The sequence below is a fragment of the Tachypleus tridentatus genome, chromosome 13, assembly GCF_004210375.1.
Source record: "Tachypleus tridentatus isolate NWPU-2018 chromosome 13, ASM421037v1, whole genome shotgun sequence".
Classification (NCBI taxonomy): Eukaryota; Metazoa; Arthropoda; class Merostomata; order Xiphosura; family Limulidae; genus Tachypleus; species Tachypleus tridentatus.
In genome coordinates this window covers 205,654,343-205,673,340 of record NC_134837.1, presented here as the reverse complement: position 1 = coordinate 205,673,340, position 18,998 = coordinate 205,654,343, and the positions used below count along the sequence as shown (strand labels likewise).

General features: G+C 34.7%; 1 protein-coding gene across 3 annotated transcripts in view; it reads right to left on the bottom strand.

Annotated features, from left to right (window-relative positions):
* LOC143239624 (hepatocyte nuclear factor 4-gamma-like) overlaps nt 1–18,766 on the bottom strand; it is a 64,718-nt gene extending 45,952 nt beyond the window's left edge. For 2 of the 3 annotated variants that reach the window (XM_076480919.1, XM_076480921.1), the window contains exon 1: nt 18,511–18,766. In XM_076480919.1, the coding sequence (XP_076337034.1) occupies nt 18,511–18,613 (103 nt within the window). In that variant the 5' untranslated portion in view covers nt 18,614–18,766. The remainder of the gene's footprint in view (nt 1–18,510) is intronic. The other variant, XM_076480920.1, reaches the window with a different exon arrangement.
* Between the last annotated feature and the right edge of the window lie 232 nt (nt 18,767–18,998).

The following is an 18,998-nucleotide window of genomic DNA, read 5'->3' as shown; positions in this document are numbered from 1 at the left end:
GTTTAAAACTATACTTTTTCCAACAGCCGACACAACGGATCACGTGCGTGCATAATTAATACACCCATATTATATATTTTAATATTACATCATGTAGAAATATTTGCTGTTATTGTTTGTTTTGTTTTTTTTAAGGGGTGCCTGGTTCATCGAAGAGCTAAAAGTTGTTTTTCTTAAAGCAAAAATAAATGTCAATTCTTTAAGGGATTATTTACGTCCAAAATAATATTATATTAACTTCAGATTAAAATTATAATGTTTCTAAACCCCCTAAATTGTGTATCAAGACGAACTATAATATGACCTATCAGGTCAGTGCACGTAATAAATCTGTTATAATTTCTGATGATGGGAAATGTAATACAACCTCTTTAGTAGTTACAAGTATTTTCAAGACATTTTTTACAATTATATAAATCAGAGAACATAAAATAAATCACAGATGTTTCAGTGTTTCGTTCCAGCATTCACAAACACCATTTTAAAGTTTTTTTTTTTTTTTCAGCCAAGTCGTGTACTGGTTATGTTTTTAACGTTATATTTGTTAGCCAGGGGCGCTTGATTTGAAGATCAAGCAACTTTGCGAAATTAATCTTAAAATATTCTTGATTGTTAGTAATAGAGAGAATTTGCGAAATATCTAGATAACGGATGTATTATAAATATGAGAATCAGTGAAACATTTAGGAAGTTTCAATTTATTCACTTTGTTTTTTAAATTTCGCGCATAGCTACACAAGAACTATCTGCGCTAGCCGTCCCTAATTTAGCAGTGTGAGACTAGAGGGAAGGCAGCTAGTCATCACCACCCACCGCCAACTCTTGGGCTACTCTTATACCAATGAATAGTGGGATTGACCGTAACATTGTAACGCACCCGTAGCTGAAAGGGTGAGCATATTTGGTGTGACGGGTATTCGAACCCGCGACTCTCGGATTACCAATTTGTTCGGTGATTGAGAGGGTAGTGAAACATTTGGACCAGTGTCAGTTATTGCGTATATTCAACAAAATCGGACAAGTAAGTTTATGTGTATTATTCGTAGACATAGTACCATTAGCAAGTAAAATAAAACTATGTTGAGACTGTAAACGTTGCTGGTGAACTTAGGCCTACAAATGTGCACGAATAACAGTACCCTGTAGTAAAAGTTAACGAAAAAATAAACTAATTTGTTATCGTCACGTGGACTAGACTTCGCACTGTGTTCACCAAATGATTTCAAAGAACCCATACAACGAAAAACAAAATTAAAAAGTAGATATATTAAAAACTGAATCTCCTAGGTGTATAATAAACAAATTATTCGAAGGCTACCAGAGACTTGCAAAACATTTGGGGTCAAATTGATATCTTTATTGCAAGAGTACTTATTTAAATACAGGACCTGTAGAGTTATATAAAATAATTATAATCGCAGATATCGAAATCTATTATATGTTCACTTGTTTTAGGCCTAAAATAAACTAAGCCTTTATTAAAGATATAAATTATCAATGTAACATTTGTTCATTTTTTGCTTTAGTTTAGTTTGAGCTGAACTTTACCTTACATAATGCTATCAGCAAATAAGTGTATAATTTTATTGTATGACCTACCATTAAACTTAAAAAAAAAAAAAACTTTGATTTTCTTTGGAATTTCGCACAAAGCTACTCGAGGGCTATCTGTGCTAGCCGTCCCTAATTTAGCAGTGTAAGACTAGAGGGAAGGCAGCTAGTCATCACCACCCACCGCGAACTCTTGGGCTACTCTTTTACCAACGAATAGTGGGATTGACCGTCAAATTATAACGCCCCCACGGCTGGGAGGGCGAGCATGTTTGGCGCGACTCGGGCGCGAACCCGTGACCCTCAGATTACGAAGCGCACAACTTTGATAAGCTTTGACTATGTTGCTGTTCTATTAACATATATTTACATCGTCTTTTATTTACATCAGTTGTAATGAAGTGCGCGCGCATTTGCAATTAAGATACTAATGTGCGCACGTTTTTCAGAACAAACAAACTAAACATGTCTCTCTCTGGTCTGTAAATCCAAAAATCCAACAATGATAGAGCTACAATAAATGTACTCTCAAGTATACGTGTACGTACTGATTGCAATGGAATATTTAGTTTTTACCTTCACACAAAAACTTTTATATCTACAGTTCAAAAGTATGTGTGTATGTCATCAACAACGGAAGAGGTCGTGAAGTCCCAAGAAATAATTCCTGGCCTTCAATGAATCCAAATGTTATCAGTGATGAAAGAAGCCATTGCGTTCAAACGGAAACAAGACAAAACAAACAAACAAAAACAACCTCTGCAGGTAAATTTGCTTCATTTATTTATATAATTTTACGAGTTTCACGAAGGCACCTTATGGATCACACACAACTATGAATCTCGAGCCGTTACTGCTTGATCAGTTCTGTGTTTTGAACACCTCAGACCACAAAAGCGAGGCTTTGTTAATCTGTAAACAATCAGGGTGACAATAAATCCCGTTGACTCGAGCACGTGCGCTTCCTCACTCTCAGCCTGTAATTGTTAGCTCTGTCATAAAGTGACGGTAACTTTGCAAGTACGTAATAACGTTTGCACACAAACGTTTCTTCGAGTGTGGTCTTACGTTACTTTTGAACCATTTTTAAACATAATATTTGCTTCATGTTTCATTTAACACCAAAGTGACATACTCGTAGGATAACATACAAATCCTGTAGCAGTAAAAGAGCGAGAATCGAACCTGGAATGACACTGCTATCTTGTTTTGAAACTTCAGTTGTAAACTTAACCTTAAGGTATTGCTAGTTATCAATCTCCATTATAATATATATTATCCCTGCCCCAACAGAACGAATGCCTTAATCCATAAAATACTTTAGAAACACTGAGAGTTATTAACCTGGAATGTGTCAACTTGTGTATCAGATATACTAGTTACTTTTCAATGCAGTGCCCTTGGCGTAAACAGTATGTCGCGGCAACAGAATAAAACGTAACACTAAGAATATAAAAAATAACCATAATAATAATAATAAAAGTATACGTATATATTTAAAGTTTAATATCTAACTGCCCTATCAAATTTCCTAGTGGCACAGGCCTGCTGACAACTCAGCAATATCCCACGTGCTCACCACGTGATAATTGCCCGTGGTTTTTGGATAAACATGATGCGTCGTTGGACAAGTAGGCCAACAGATGTCGTTCTTCCGAATCATTGTTATTTCTTTGGGAAGGTTTGTATTTACACTTAGATAGTCCAACAAATGACTCCCCACCATTAAAAAAATAAAATAAAATCCAAAAACAAATAGATGTAATTACAGTTATACTTATATCCAACTTGTTAATTTAGGCGATAAACAATATACAGAATCTATAAGATGACTTAGTGTTGTATGACAAGAGACACCGATCATCAGATTGTTGCCTAGGAAATTTAATTACCTATCTCATGTATTTAGCCACCTTATTTTACTTGAGGCGAGAGTTAGCTCTAAGATAGAGTTCTGGATATTGGAGCTAACTAACGAGTTTCATATCCATGTAATACCACAAAATATTCCCCGCTGTGGATGCGTTATAAGAGTTGCAGTCATTTCTTTAGCGTCGGTGGGATAGAGCACTGTTCATTGGCTGTTCTTCCTCTGGTCAGTACTTCAGAATTTTCAGGGATGGGAGTAAATAGTGTTATTGGGTTCACTGATGGTTACTGCTTGTCGTTTGGTAAAGATACAATACATAGATAGAAACATACAATGTGGTGCAAAAAGGTCACACTACTTACACAAGAACAAACACATTTTATCATATTTTATGTATGACAGTAAAATTTTAAAAAATGCATATATATCTCAAGGTAACATTCTATATCAGGGGTTAATTTATGATGTGTGGTTTATAAAAATCGTGAGTAACTCGTAGGATCAGATATATACCCTGCGTGGTTAGTTTATAAAATACTGACAAAGAACTGATACTTTTGTAGCATCTTGGACAACACACTGGTTAAGGGACGCGTGTCAGTAATATATACTGAAAGTTTGAATTTTCAAATAAAGCGTATAAGAATAATAGTCTTTTTTTTAAAGTACAGAATCCAAGAGAAATAGAAATTACAGACATTAAAATTAGAGAAACGGTAGAAGAAGTAGAAGCGATTATAGACGCCAGAAACTGGGTAGTAAATTATAGAATAAGTATTGTAACAAAGGTCGGAACAGAAATAAAGGGAAGATAACAGATTTTGAAACCAAAACAGTTATACAAACAACAGATATATTATTAAATAAACAGAAACAGAGAGAAAATAAATAACAGATATCGTACCACAGAAACAGAGAAAAGGTAAACAACAGATATCTTACTAAATAAATAGAAACAAAGAAAAGATAAACAATAGATATCTTACCAAAGAAACAGAGAAAAGTAAACAACAGATATCTTACTGAAGAAATAGAAACAAAGAAAAGATAAACAATATATATATCTTACAAAAGAAACAGAGAAAAGGTAAACAACAGATATCTTACTAAAGAAATAGAAACAAAGAAAATATAAACAACAGATATCTTACTAAAGAAATAGAAACAAAGAAAAGGTAAACAACAGATATCTTACTAAAGAAATAGAAACAAAGAAAAGATAAACAATAGATATCTTACCAAAGAAACAGAGAAAAAGTAAACAACAGATATCTTACTAAAGAAATAGAAACAAAGAAAAGATAAACAATATATATATCTTACCAAAGAAACAGAGAAAAGATAAACAACAGATATCTTACTAAAGAAATAGAAACAGAGAAAAGATAAACAACAGCTTTCTTACCAAAGAAACACATAGAAGATAAACAACATATACCAAAGAAACAGAAACAGAGAAAAGATAAGCAACAGATATGTTACCAAAGAAATAAAAACAGAGAAAATATAAACAACAGATATCTTGAAGTACATGCACCGTTGTGGCCATCAGAACGTCGAGTGTAAATAAACTCCGTCCCAGAAGGTTCAGGTTCGTAATGAAGTCCCCTTTCAAACATTTGTTTGTGCTATGTTTAGAAACGGGATACGACTTTCCCAGGTGTGAACGCTTGGAACAAAGTGCAATGTCAGAATTCCTGCGGTTTTGTTCCTGTACCTAAAAGGATATCGACTACTTTGTTCGTGTATGAGTTCTCTTCTCGACCTTCCACTTAACCATTACGTTCAGTTTTGCAGCTGAACAAGACAACCAAGAAGAAAAAGAAATGTTTATTTGGTTCTTGCAAGTGAAATTTATTATCTTAATGTTTGTAACGGTCCATTAAAAGTGTATAAGATACATGATCATATTAAACTTCTACTGCCTTCTAAAACGGCCTCCTAAGCACGTTCGTGTCATCTGTGACTCTACCATCAGTATGACCCCGCCACCTGGCGGCGTTTGTCGGTTGTGTTCCTCGAATTAATTACGTCTTCTGTAATGAGGCGCATTTAATGATTTATTCGGTTACTTAAATTCGAGTGGTTCAAACTTACTCAATCTTATGCAGCATATGTAGAATTAGTTTATTTATACGTATAAGCGTGAAAGAAATGTAAGTTTTTAGTTGTCAATGGGTAATACGCTTTTTAAGTGAATATCGATATTATACAAGCAAAGAATAAAACTAAGGACAAATATTTAGTTATCAGCTATAACGCGCTGTGGAATATTAATTATTATTACTTTACTGAACTAAGTGATTTGGGGGTGAGTATATAGCAAGATATTGTAGTTGTAACTGAGAAAAAAAAACACGAAGTCTCACTAGATGGGTGTACTTAGATATAACTTAATAAAAATGTCTGATTCTATAACCATAATTCAAATTTTAATAGCTCCCAACTTTTAGGAATGATAGGTTTGACCATCACACATAAGTACCCTGTGTAATTGTGAAGATAATTGTTACTGGTAAAAAAGTTCGTGAATGTATCCAGTTTGCTTTGTTTTTCCTTTTCTTTACCATGCAACAAAGTTATATTACTAAAATTAGTAAATGGGAAATAAACAAGAAAGATCGCTTTGTTCAGGATGTCAAAAACATATTATTATGATTTTCTCTCGTATAAAAGGAAGTGGTCACTGGTCATTTATAAAATAGGGACCAATAACCAATCTTGTAGAGTCACATGAACAATAAACAGTGAATTATAATGGATAAACACAAACGTTCTTCTATTATGGACCAGTAATTATGATTTGTTAAATATATTGTGCAATTAATTTACTTATTTCATAAATGCGCCGCCTTATACTATTCGTCAGAGTTTCTAGCACAACCGTTGTTATTAAAATGAATAGGCGATGCTCTAACATCCACAAAGATATTTGTATAAACATGAAATATTTGTCAAATTTATAATACATGTAGTTAGTAAAAGACCAAGTATGGACTTCATACACAGATTGTAATATGACATGATTAAAGTTTGATTGATTAGAATTAAACACAAACCTACATACTGGGCTATCTGTGATCTGCCTACCGCGAGTATCAAAACCCTTTTTCTAGCGGCGTGAGTTTGTAGACATATCTTTGTACCACTAGGAGGCCGTGATTAAAGTTATAGTATTTGACAAAAGTTCTTCAGCCAAACTTGAAAAAAAAAAAAATCCATTTCTTAACTCTCAAATACTTATTGGTTAAGGTCATAAAGCGTCCAGTTATAACGGAATCCTTAAAAACAAAAGTTTGCGTTTTTGTAAGAATATCACCCTAAATCTCTGAATCAACAATAAAAATATTTTGCTAATTAATGCACAAATTCTCAGCGTGTATTGCTGAATCATCGAGGTACAAAGTCTATTGATTCATGGACGATTATCAGCCTGTACTGCTGTGCTATTGACATAAAAGGTTTGAAAGTTTATCATTACTATGTACTATTTGATGAGATAACAATAAATAATATTTAGATTGACTACGTTAGGCCTGAAATAAGATAATAAAGTTACACTGTTAGGACCGAGACGAGATCACACTGAATGATATTTAGATTGACTGTATTAGGCCTAAGACAAAACCATATTAACTTGTACATCGTTAGGACCGAGACGCGATCACATCGAATGGTATTTACATAAACTACGTAAACCCAAGTGTAAAAAATTAAAATAAAAACTGAAAGGTAATTTATTTATACTACAGTAAAGAAATAAAATAAAAAATATGGAACCAAGAATGACGATTTGACATTATCAGTCGTTGATTATAGTATGATAAGTGTGAGAATTCTCTTATTTTGAATGTTTTAAATGTGACTGTTTGAAATTGCATAGTATTGTAAAGATACTACATATATACTACGAATACAAGTTTTTAATACTTCCATCCATGGCGTAAAAACCAGATTGCGACAGCGTACGACATATGTTTATATATCCATATTTCATCGATACGGGTAGTAAATGTTTATATTATTACAAATGGTAAGGGAAATTGGGTGCTTTATAATATTAAAAGCTCAAGTTGCAGTGTTAGGATTTTCTTTGTCAAATCATTGTCACATTACAGACAGTAAATTATAGCAAAAATATATGTGTAGATACACCTGTAATAAACTTGTTCCTGAAGATGGTTCTGAAAAGATAAACTCTCGACAATTTTTAATTACAAATTATACTTCAGGATTTAATAAAGAATACCGTCGTCAAACTTTATCACAAATCTAGTGAATTAAAAACCAAATCGGGCAATACGTTAGCAAGTACATGTTTGTCAGCTGGCACACTACGCTTAAGTTTGAGATTGAGAAAAGGTTAACATCTGTATATATATATATATATATTTTTTTTTATAATTTAATTATGGCAAACAGAACTGTCATGAACTATACCCGATGAAAAAGTTTCCTGTAGAATTACAATACATTACATTTATTCAAAACATTCTATCCAGATTACAGATTGGTTAAGCCTAATTTTACAAATATTACTAAAACTGTTCGTGGAAATTGATATAAATGGTAATAATATGGATTGTTATGGCTCTGTTTTTGGATTCTATCGACGTGAGTGTGTCTCTTTTGTCGCATTTAAAGCTTTAATTCAATATTTAGGTACGTATTAAACAATGATTTATTTTGAAAAGAACACAAACAAAACAGTGATGAACAGAATGGCTATAAAATTCTGATTTTTCTCTAACGTGCTTTTGCCATAAAACTCTAAATAAAAACATTGGATTTGTATGTACGCAAAGTTACTGAAGCTGTTTGTTGCCGTCTAGAATTTTGATCTACTGACAAAAAGGATTTGTTTGTTTGTGGTTAAGCGTAAAGACACACAGTGGGCTATTTATGTTCTGCCCACCACGGATATCGAAACCGGTTTCTGGCAGAAGGAAGGCAACCAGTTATCAGCACTACAACAAACCATTTACATTATTTAAGGTATTTGACTGTCACTCGTATAATGCATTCAGAGCTTAAAATGAGAGGAATATTTTGTGGTAACGCACAGAATCGATCCGAGTGCGACTCCAAAGCTCAACCACAGGACCAACCTGCACTTATTAAATTTATCGATAATTTATGTTCCTAAACATTTTTCTTTATTGAGAAAAATTACAGTACAGAAATATTTTAGCATGCCTAATATTGTCTTCCTCAGATCTGTAAATTCTAGTAACTCTAAAATTCGAGTTTCGATACCTTCAGTGGGCATATCAGAGATAACCGTGGTACAGCTTTGTGTTTAACAATGACACTATGAATTGCGAAGAGGATGAGATATATTGCACGGGTAGTTGGATATTATTAGTTTATGAAGCGCGTCTTGTGGCAAAGCTTGTGCATCATTCCCGTTATACGGTCAACTATAAACTTTGTTTTGAATATCATTAAAATTCCTGACTAGCAATTTTCAAAACCATTATTAGATCAAAGGTTCAAGTATCTAACCCAAGAGTATTATAATACAAAGACTCATATTTGTTAAAAGAAATTAAAAATAAGACCATGTTTACAAAAATCTGTAAATAATTCCCATGTTTGCATTGTTATGAATTAAGATTCTAAACTTACAATCTGAATTTATACAGAAGGAATCAAACAAACAATGTAAATTAATTGATTTTATAACTATATATCGTTTTAAGTTACTTGGAGAAATCCAGAATTTTAAAATACATAACTTACACAATTATTTCACAATATAATTTAAAATGTTTTATTACAATTTTGATTTATTTGATTTAATATGTGTGTTAAATTTTAATTATTTAAAAACTGGAAAAAAATATTAATGATTGTTTTAGTGTGGCAGAGTCCACTAGTTCTCGAGAAAGAGGATAAAACACATTCTGTCTATCCGCTGACAATGAGATTATTAATTTATTTATAATATTTCTACTCATTATAACGTCTATCAGATTAGTAACTTGGTACTGATTAGTATTATATGATTGTTCATATTGAAAGTACATTTATTTGTTTTGTAACTAAAAATGTTCTATGGTTACTTTCAACGCAGAAGGTAGCAATGGACACGTATTTGCTGGTCGATTAATTCCTTCAGATTGGCTCGGTAATTTATGATTTAAAAATAAATTTGGAATTTGTTGTGTTTTCTTAATTTCTTGCAAAGCTACACGAAGGCTATCTGCGCTGGCCATTTCTAATTTAGCAGTGTAAGACTAAAGGGAAAGTAAATAGTCATTACCCCCCACCGCCAACTCTCAGGCTACTCTTTTACCAAACGAATAGTGGGATTGAACGAACATAATAAAGCCTCCATGGCTGAAAGGGCGAATATGTTTGGTGTGACAGGGAATTCGAACCCGCAATCCTCAGACTTCAAGTCGACTACCATGCTGGGTCCAAATCTGGAACTGAAACTTTTGTTGATTTTATAAATTATTTGTGGTATGAAATGAATGACAGTAGAGAATGTTGGTTGCTTTGTGTTGTTTGATATAACTATTTTTCAGTCTTCGTTATTGTAGTTCTAGTAACTTTGCTACGTTTATGAGGCGCGAACTGTCTAGGATACATTTTCTTTTGTATATATATATGTTGGCTTTCTCCAAATAGATAAGTCAATAATGTGGATGTTTGTTTTGTCTGTATGAGCTCCTAGTAAATTTAGTTGAATCAAGAAATGGTAGGTGGCTTTCGTGATTAAACTGTGAAGTGAGTTGCACTTTTAAAGAACGTTGAGCTGTAAGCGTAAACTATAGCATTAAATGACCGAAAACAAATTTATCGGTGTAACAATAATCACAAAACCCTTCTTCCTAAAAATAAGTGTTGTTTGTTTTTATGCAGAGGTTGTGTACTTTATATTTAGAAAGTTTAGAAGTATCACCACGTAGTTACAGTCCATGTCACCACGTTCTGTCTGCTCCACATGTCGGCCGTGTATCTTTACAACAGCCTATAACGTTGTTGCCATTGCAAAGGGTCCATTGTTAGGCTGACGTGCCCAAATTACGTTACTCCTCCTTGCAAACTTTTTATATTATATCTACTATATGAGGGCGATGGTCTCTCAACAGTTCAGTCACACCAGAAATCCAAAGATGTGTTCAAGTGAAATATTAATCTCATTCTCTACCTACACAATTGTGTTATACACCTCTACTTAGGGAACGAGGACTACTTTTGTTAACAGATTCTTACCTGTCACGTGACGCCACTACCATAGCTGTGGTACGACTTGTTACAAATCTCTTCCTGGGTGGTCCTGGTAACCCAAGTTGACCAATATTCGTTTGTTATCCAAGGCATATCTCCGCCATAGAAATTTTAAATATACGATCTGAAAACATTTTTATGATCTAACTGTATGAAATCTTACGATGGAAAGGGAAGGGTTTTAAGTGCACTTTTTCCAAAAGCGTGTGTGTTTTTCTTATAGCAAAGCCACATAGGGCTATCTGCTCAGCCCACCGAGAGGAATCGAACCCCTGTTTCCAAAAGCGATAACCTGTCCATATTATTACATTACGTGCAAACGTTAAGGCCTAGAAAAAACTTTGTTTTCGGTTGCTCGATCCTAAAGTTCTTTTACTGATATCCTCCCCAACCCCCACAAAAAAATCAGGTTAACCCGAAAGAAAAATGATCATCGATTAATTGTTTTAATTTGCATTAAATTCTTGTACTAGTCTGCCACCATATTGTGCAAGGTGAAGGTCGTAAAAAAACACGTCTCTGATTCGTTAGTTAGTGTGGTGCGTCAACGCTCTCAGCCAATTATTTATCTGATCGTTTAAACCAGTTCAGATTATGGTTTTGGACTTGCTTTTCCTGCCTTTCTCTCCCTAGGTGGCTCAGCGCTAAGATGGAGGACACGTTATACTGAAATTTTGGGTTCGATCCTTGCTGTAGGCGCAGTAAAAATAGGTCACTGTGTAGCTTTGTGCTGAGCAATAAATAAACAAACTTTCCTGACCCTTCCTTCCTTCCGTGGCTCGGCGATAAACTTCAGAGCTTTTAATACTACAATGCTGAGGTCGGTCCCTGACGTGATCACCGTAGAAATAAGCCAATGTGCATCTTTGTGCTTAACACAAACATTTCGTTTCGTTTAAAGTCATTCTAATTTCCTTTAATTCTGCTGACGTTTATGTTATTACGTAAATTGTTTTTGTTTGTTTTTTCTACTTGAAATTTTATTTAAAATATATCTGGGTTTGGGAGTGAAAGGAAGCGAGTCTAACCACCCGTAGTTGCATGTTGTGTAGGCAACAATTTACTCTATCGCTTAAATAATTTTGTTAGAACTACAAAAAAGAAAGAAAAACATTGTCTCTGGTACCCGGTAAAAGTCGGAATGTCTCGAATAAAAGAGAAATACGACAAACGCTTCTTTTATAACTATCTTCAACATTTAGTAAAATAATATGTTTATTTATAGTTAAGCGCAAAGCCACACAATGGGGTAGATGTGCTCTGCCCACTGCATGGAAACCTGGTTTCTAACAGTATCATTCCGCTGACATGCTGTTCTGTCACTGGTAGATTAATAAAAAAAAGATGACAACAAAATGAAAACACTGAACGCTGTAGGGTAATTAGTGTTACTCAAAACTCAGTTGATGTCTTACCGAAACCACTTGAAAAAATCAAGTCAAATCACTTATATGATATTTTGACTTGTCTGTACAGTGGCCCTCAAAGCTCCTTCTGGATTGCCACGTGCATATTAGCAATAGATCGCCTCACTATGCCCTAAAAAGAGGGTTCTAGTTCTCGCGTTTTATTTATATGAGACACTGAGATTAATCGTGACCTTTATCTAATACATTTAACATCGTAATTTGGAAGTGGATGACATCTATTGACTATAATATAGAGTTTGTAATTGTCACTAATTCCGATTTGTTATTTAACTTGTGTTGTGTATCAGCGCAGTGAATATTTTAATTTTAGTATATAATAACAACTCTTAAGCAGACTATGATGACAAGAGGCGAAGATGAACTGTCATCACAAAATGTAAACTCTACAAAATCTGTGTGGCAGGTGGTCGAGAATATTCGGTGTATAGCAAGTGGTGGAGAATATTCGCCTTCCCTGACAAAAAGTTAAACTTAACCTGATTATTAAATTATATATAAAAAATCCATTTATTTTTTAGCATTTAAACTTCTCGTGACATCACATTGACGTCATCAGTGTCTCAGAGGTAAAAACAGACCATTGTGACAAGTTTAACTTGCACTGTATTAAGATTGTATTCTAAAGACAACTGGTATGGGTATTAAAACTTTAACCACAATAAAGTACAGAACAACGTTTCGACTTCTTAGATCATCTTCAGGTTAACAAAGTACTGTCTTTTATTGTAATTAAAGTTTTAATACCCATACCAGGCGTATTGAGAATACATTTTTATTTCAAGTGTGTTTCTTGTCATTATGCATTACGATTGGTTTGGTCTGTAACGTATCTGATTTGTACTCTATTAAGATTGGTCTAGTCTGTGACGTGTGTAACTTGCACCGTATTAAGATTGGTTTAGTCTGTTTCAGATATTCACTGAAACTACACAATAGTTATCTTGGGTAGATGTTCTTACATTTGAACTGATAGATTAGAGTAACGTGACCTAGTCAACAGCATCCACCGCGAAACCTTGAGCGAATCGAATTATGGGGTTTGACAGCAACTCTTTATGATACACGTACGACTCTAAACCTTGAGCGAATCGAATTATGGGGTTTCACTGCAACTCTTTACAATACACGTACCACTCCAAATCTTGCGCGAATCGAATTATGGGGTTTGATTGCAACTCTTCACAATACACCTACGACTTCAAACTAGGAAGTATGATTTTATTGTACGCTTTCCACAACGAATACAGAATCGGGCACGCTAACCCTTGATCTCCTTATTAAAAGGTAAATATTGTTGTATATGTGAGTTGAATAATATTAAAAATATACTAGAACAAGGGAGGGGCGAAGGTGCTGGGGGTTCTATTCTAACACATTTCAGAAAGGTGTAATAGTGCTCTTACATTTGATATATTATTTTTGTTTGTTTGAAAAAAACAGTGTAATTATTTTATAAATAATTTCAAAATGAAAGCCATGCTTCTGCTTTAACTTTTATTGTTCTGAGATCCACTCCCGAGACCTACTTTTGTGGCTGACTTGGAAACTGAGGCGCTGGAAAAGGACCATCATGACAACAGTGAAGAAAGAAGATGTTAGAGGAACTATCAGACAACAGAGATGACAGAAGATGTTAGCAGGATATTAGAGGATCACTCAGACTACAGTGAAGACAGAAGATGTCAGAGCATAATTCAGACAACAGAGATGGCAGAAGATGTCAGCAGGATGTTAGAAAAACTTTCAAACAATAGAGAAGACAAAAGATGTTAGCAGGATGTTAGAGCATCACTAAGACAACAATGAAGACAGAAGATGATAATATTGAAGTTCGACAAAAACGGAAAAACTATTTCTAAAGTAAATTATTTATAGTAATTATTAGTAAACTATAATAATGTTTATGGTAACCATTAGTAAACTATAAATTGTGTTCATGACCATAAGCGTATGTGGGGTTTCAGGGGGTGATGTCCTATTTTTGCTATAAATACGAAATATAATGTTCATGGAACAAATATCCAATACAGGGCTAATCACAAAGAAATCGTCACATTTGACCACCAGTACCAGTTTATCCCGAATAAAGTTAAAAATTGACCGTTCACCTAATTTTCTCGGAATGAAAACTGAAAATTTGCTCGAACACCCGTATGTATTGCAAGCTATAGGGGCTGAACCACGTCTCCTACGCCTAAATTTATAACTCTTTGTATACTATGACAGTGCTTTATTGTAACCATTTGTAAACTGAAATTCCCTACGTAACCACGTGTAACCTACAATAATTACGTGTAAATTAGTAAGTTTTATAGTAACAGTATCTATTTAGAAAACAGTGAAATAATTTTAAGCTATATATAATACAGTTACGATACTATTAAATAGTGAGATAAGAAAAATGTTGTCACTTGTGATTATAGTCAGAGATGTATATTAGGTCATTAAAGTCTGTGCCCACTGTATGTAGTGTGTGGTAGAAGCTCCATATCCAATATGGCTTGATTAGAAATATATACGTTCAACTTGCTTATTTATAATGACCTTTTATCATCACCCCAGCATCGACCCGAGTGTCAGGTTACCCAAGGATTTCCGTAGCAGTTTTACAACTCGTGCTGTATCTGTAGTCTTTTTTTTTTTTTATGTCCTACTTCTGTAAGTTTTTATTGCTTAGTTACTGTGGATCTAAGATATTTCTCGTATTATACAGTTTTTATTTGGTGTTATTTTATGTTGAGGTGGCAGTGTTAAAATACTGGCCTTAACCCTCTTCACCACGTGCTGTACTGACAAAAGATACTCACGAGATACGGGAGAGTGCAATGTTTTCTCCGTGTGTTTCGAGTGCTTGGGTTAGTGTGTCCAACCCACAACATTAGCACACAGGTTGTTTATGCGCGGCGTAACATCTCCGGTTACGTCTTTGCTTCCAACACATTAAACTTAGGCCTCGTGGCAAAATTTCTGGTTTATATTATTTAAAAAAAACAAAAAAAAACATAACAAAACAACAACTGTATTTAATAGAAATATAGTGGCTTAATTACAGTGAATTAGAAGACCTGACGCCTGCAAATAGGGCTTACTAACGTCACGTTGAAGTAACGTTCGGGTTTGATAGATCAAATCTCCAATAACAGTGAATGTTACTGCACTGAAAACAGTGGACAAATAGTGGACATGTAATTAAATTATAGCATCTAACAAGTGTATAGGCTTTACTTACACTGCCGCGAGCTGCTGACGCAGTGTAGAAGCCACTAGGCGCATTTTGTACCTGTTTGTTTGTTTGTTTGTTTTGGAATTTCGCGAGGGCTATCTGCTGCAGTGTAAGACTAGCAGTGTCATCACCACCCACCGCCAACTCTTGGGCTACTCTTTACCAACGAATAGGCGCATTTTACATAAATGAACCTACTGATAGGCCTTTGATAGGCCTTTCGCGAATAAGTACGCTAAAATTATCATTGCAGAGACCCATTTATTAATTAAAAAACAAACCTTTTAATCAACCCCCGTGTTCAACACGTGATGAACAAACTTAAAACATCATCAACAAGCCTTTTTATTCTCACTGGCAGATTCGCCATCCAACGGATTTTTTAAGTGGGAAAGTTTGGTTTGGTTTGAATTTCGCGCAAAGTTACTCGAGGACTATCTGCTCTAGCCGTCCTTAATTTATCAGTGTAAGACTAAAGGGAAGGCAGCTAGTCATCACCACCCGCCGCCAACTCTTGGGCTACTCTTTTACCAACGAATAGTGGGATTAACAGTAACTATATAACGTCCCCACGGTTAAAAGGACGAACATCTTTGGTGCGACGGGAAATCGAACCCGCGACCTTCAGATTACGAGTCGAAACTGGGAAAGTACTTCATGGTAAAAGTGTTCCAATGATGTCCTTTATTCATACGTAATTCATGGACTAAATATACAGAACTCAGAATTTTCATAACTTTTATTGATATAAATTACAATGTTTTTATGTATTAATAGCAGTATTGTTTATTGAAAAAATAATTTCTTTAAGAATTCAGTTTCTCAATACTGGATTTAAAAAGTGTCAAATTTTGTATGGAATTTTATTTTTGTGCAATTCAATAGGTGGAGCTACATCATATTTGTTATTTCGGTCACATACACACACACATATATATACAAACTGAGTCCATTATAGTAAGATTACATTTAGAGGAAGACATATATTAGTGCACTGATTTCTAATGTTTAAAATTTGCGCATTTAATGTTCACATTTCCTTTTTAAAACAGACGTTTGTTAGAACAGTTATTAATCTCTCTATATATATAATTTAGACAAGAGACGCCAGAGTGACTAAATATTAACTTTTTAGTTTGGAACACCGACGTCAGATGTCCCTACATATGCTGTTGGTTATAAACATAAACATTGGTTTAATGTCAGGTTTCAGATATGGGCAGGATTCTTTACAATAGGTGTCTGTGATTTGTTAGCGATAAATATCGACAATAAACAATCAGCGCACAGACCACTTGTTTTAAAATAACATATTAAAACAAGTCAAATGTATATACAAATTTTTGTTACATTGTTGGTTATCACAATTGTACGTAGAGCTTTAAATCATTGTCTCTTTTTCGTCAAAGTCCACACAGACTGGTTCAGTTACTTCAGAATTCTACTGCCAAGACCATAAACACAAGGTGGATCTATCTATGCATTTGATTTGGACCACAGACGGCGGATATCCCTACTTATATTGTAAATGTAGACTACAAACGCCAGATGGACCTAAATACATATTTAGTTTCGACTATGGATTCCAAATGTCCTTACATATACTGGTAATTTATTACCACAAACATCAAGTGGACCAAATTAACCATTTGATTTATACCACAGATGGCGGATGTTCCTATATACTGTTAGTTTTAACCACAAAAGCCAGATGTATCTACATGTACTTATAGTTTAACTACAAATGCCAGGTGGGCTTAAGAATGTAGTAGACTCCTACAGTTGATTGTTTATCACATCCTTATCAAAGCGCGACTTAGCCGTTGAGGTTTTGCTGCAGCCTACATTTAAAAACTAGATAATTTATTTCAAAAGAATTTTATTCAAATGATAAAACAATTTAACAAATGACACTTGGATCCTCCAGCGTTAATCCCAGTTTTGGTTTGGCACTCTGACATCCGGGTATACAACCCGTTCTTTAATTTTGCACGAAGAAAGAGAAAAAACAACAGCTGTGACTTGGAAAGTTTTAAAAGGCGAAATGGCTCGAACAACATGTGCAAATTATCATCTTTATTCACAGAACTTAATGTTGGTTTACTAGCTACATCACGTACATAACCGTTGTTAACTGTAACACCTGTATGGGTTCGTAATGATTTACAAGTTACATCACGTACATAACAGTCGTTAATTGCAACACCTGTATGGGTTTATGATTTACTAGCTACATCACGTACATAACCGTTGTTAACTGTAACACCTGTATGGGATCGTAATGATTTACAAGTTACATCACGTACATAACAGTCGTTAATTGCAACATCTGTATGGGTTTATGATTTACTAGCTACATCACGTACATAACCGTTGTTAACTGTAACACCTGTATGGGTTCGTAATGATTTACAAGTTACATCACGTACATAGCCGTTGTTAACTGTAACACCTGCATGGGTTTGTAATGATTTACAAGCTTCATCACGTACATAACCGTTGTTATCTGTAACACCTGTATAAGTTGCTACCTTAGCGATCTGCAAATCTTCATATCAAGCCTATGCATATCGTTCATCTAGATATGATGTTCAAATTCAAAGACCACCCCAACGACATCTGAACTCTGATTTTATTTATAATTCGTCAGCTACTGGGGTATTCTGGTATTTTCGTATACACGTGTTTAGTTTGTATTTTGTACGTAATATACACAGAGGAAAGGAGAAGTGGGGTAACAGACATCAAAACGCTACTGTACCCGCCATCACAATCACAGCGAAGCCTCGGAAACTCCGCCCTTCTACCCTCCACCCCTCACTAGGTTTTTGATAATATCTACCAATAGTACCAGTGGAGTTTACAGGGAACAAATTCAACACGTATTACGTTTGAATTAAAACATTCTAGTTCTCATTTGGTGTTTCGGAGAAAGAAAGATCCATCCTTAACTATGGTTGTGTCGTACAATTACATACGAGTTCTCGTTTTGGTAAAATCAGTAACCACCCCTAATAACCATATACGCCACAACGTCTCCAACGCCTAACTAGACATACAACATCCACCATAATTAAGAATTATTTAAATACAACCTTAGAAGATGAAACTTTGAACAAAACTCCAACAGAAAAACTGATTTAAACATTGCGCTCGATCCTACACAGTACAAACGTCGTATCTGTGAGCGTACTTACCCAAAACAGGGACACCCGGGGACGTTGCATGGACTATGACTCCACCGGTGAGCGGGGAATGTCCCACTAGAACCCCGGCCGTGGGGTGATGCTCTTCGTCCATAGTTTCAATCGCGACCAGCTGGCTATATTAAACAGACTTGGTTCAAATTTCACCTTGATTACGTACACTTGTCTTTGCTGGACTTCTACCTTCGGGGCTAAGTACAGCTTCCGTCTTCTCGCAAACAGTCAAGCCCAAGGTGTACTCTACAGAGGCACGTGACATAGGGGGCGCTGCAGTCGCTAATAATTTAAGATAAGGAAAAGTAAGTTTCAGTTTTGGTGTGTAGCTATCAATAACCCAGCAGAGACATCTCAGCTCTAGTGAAAGAGTTAGTAAAAATTTAAAGTATTTTACTACAGTGAAGAAAGCGGACAAATGGAACATCTGTATATAACAATGAAAGATGTTAGTGAAGACACAAACTTCAACAAACATATAACTA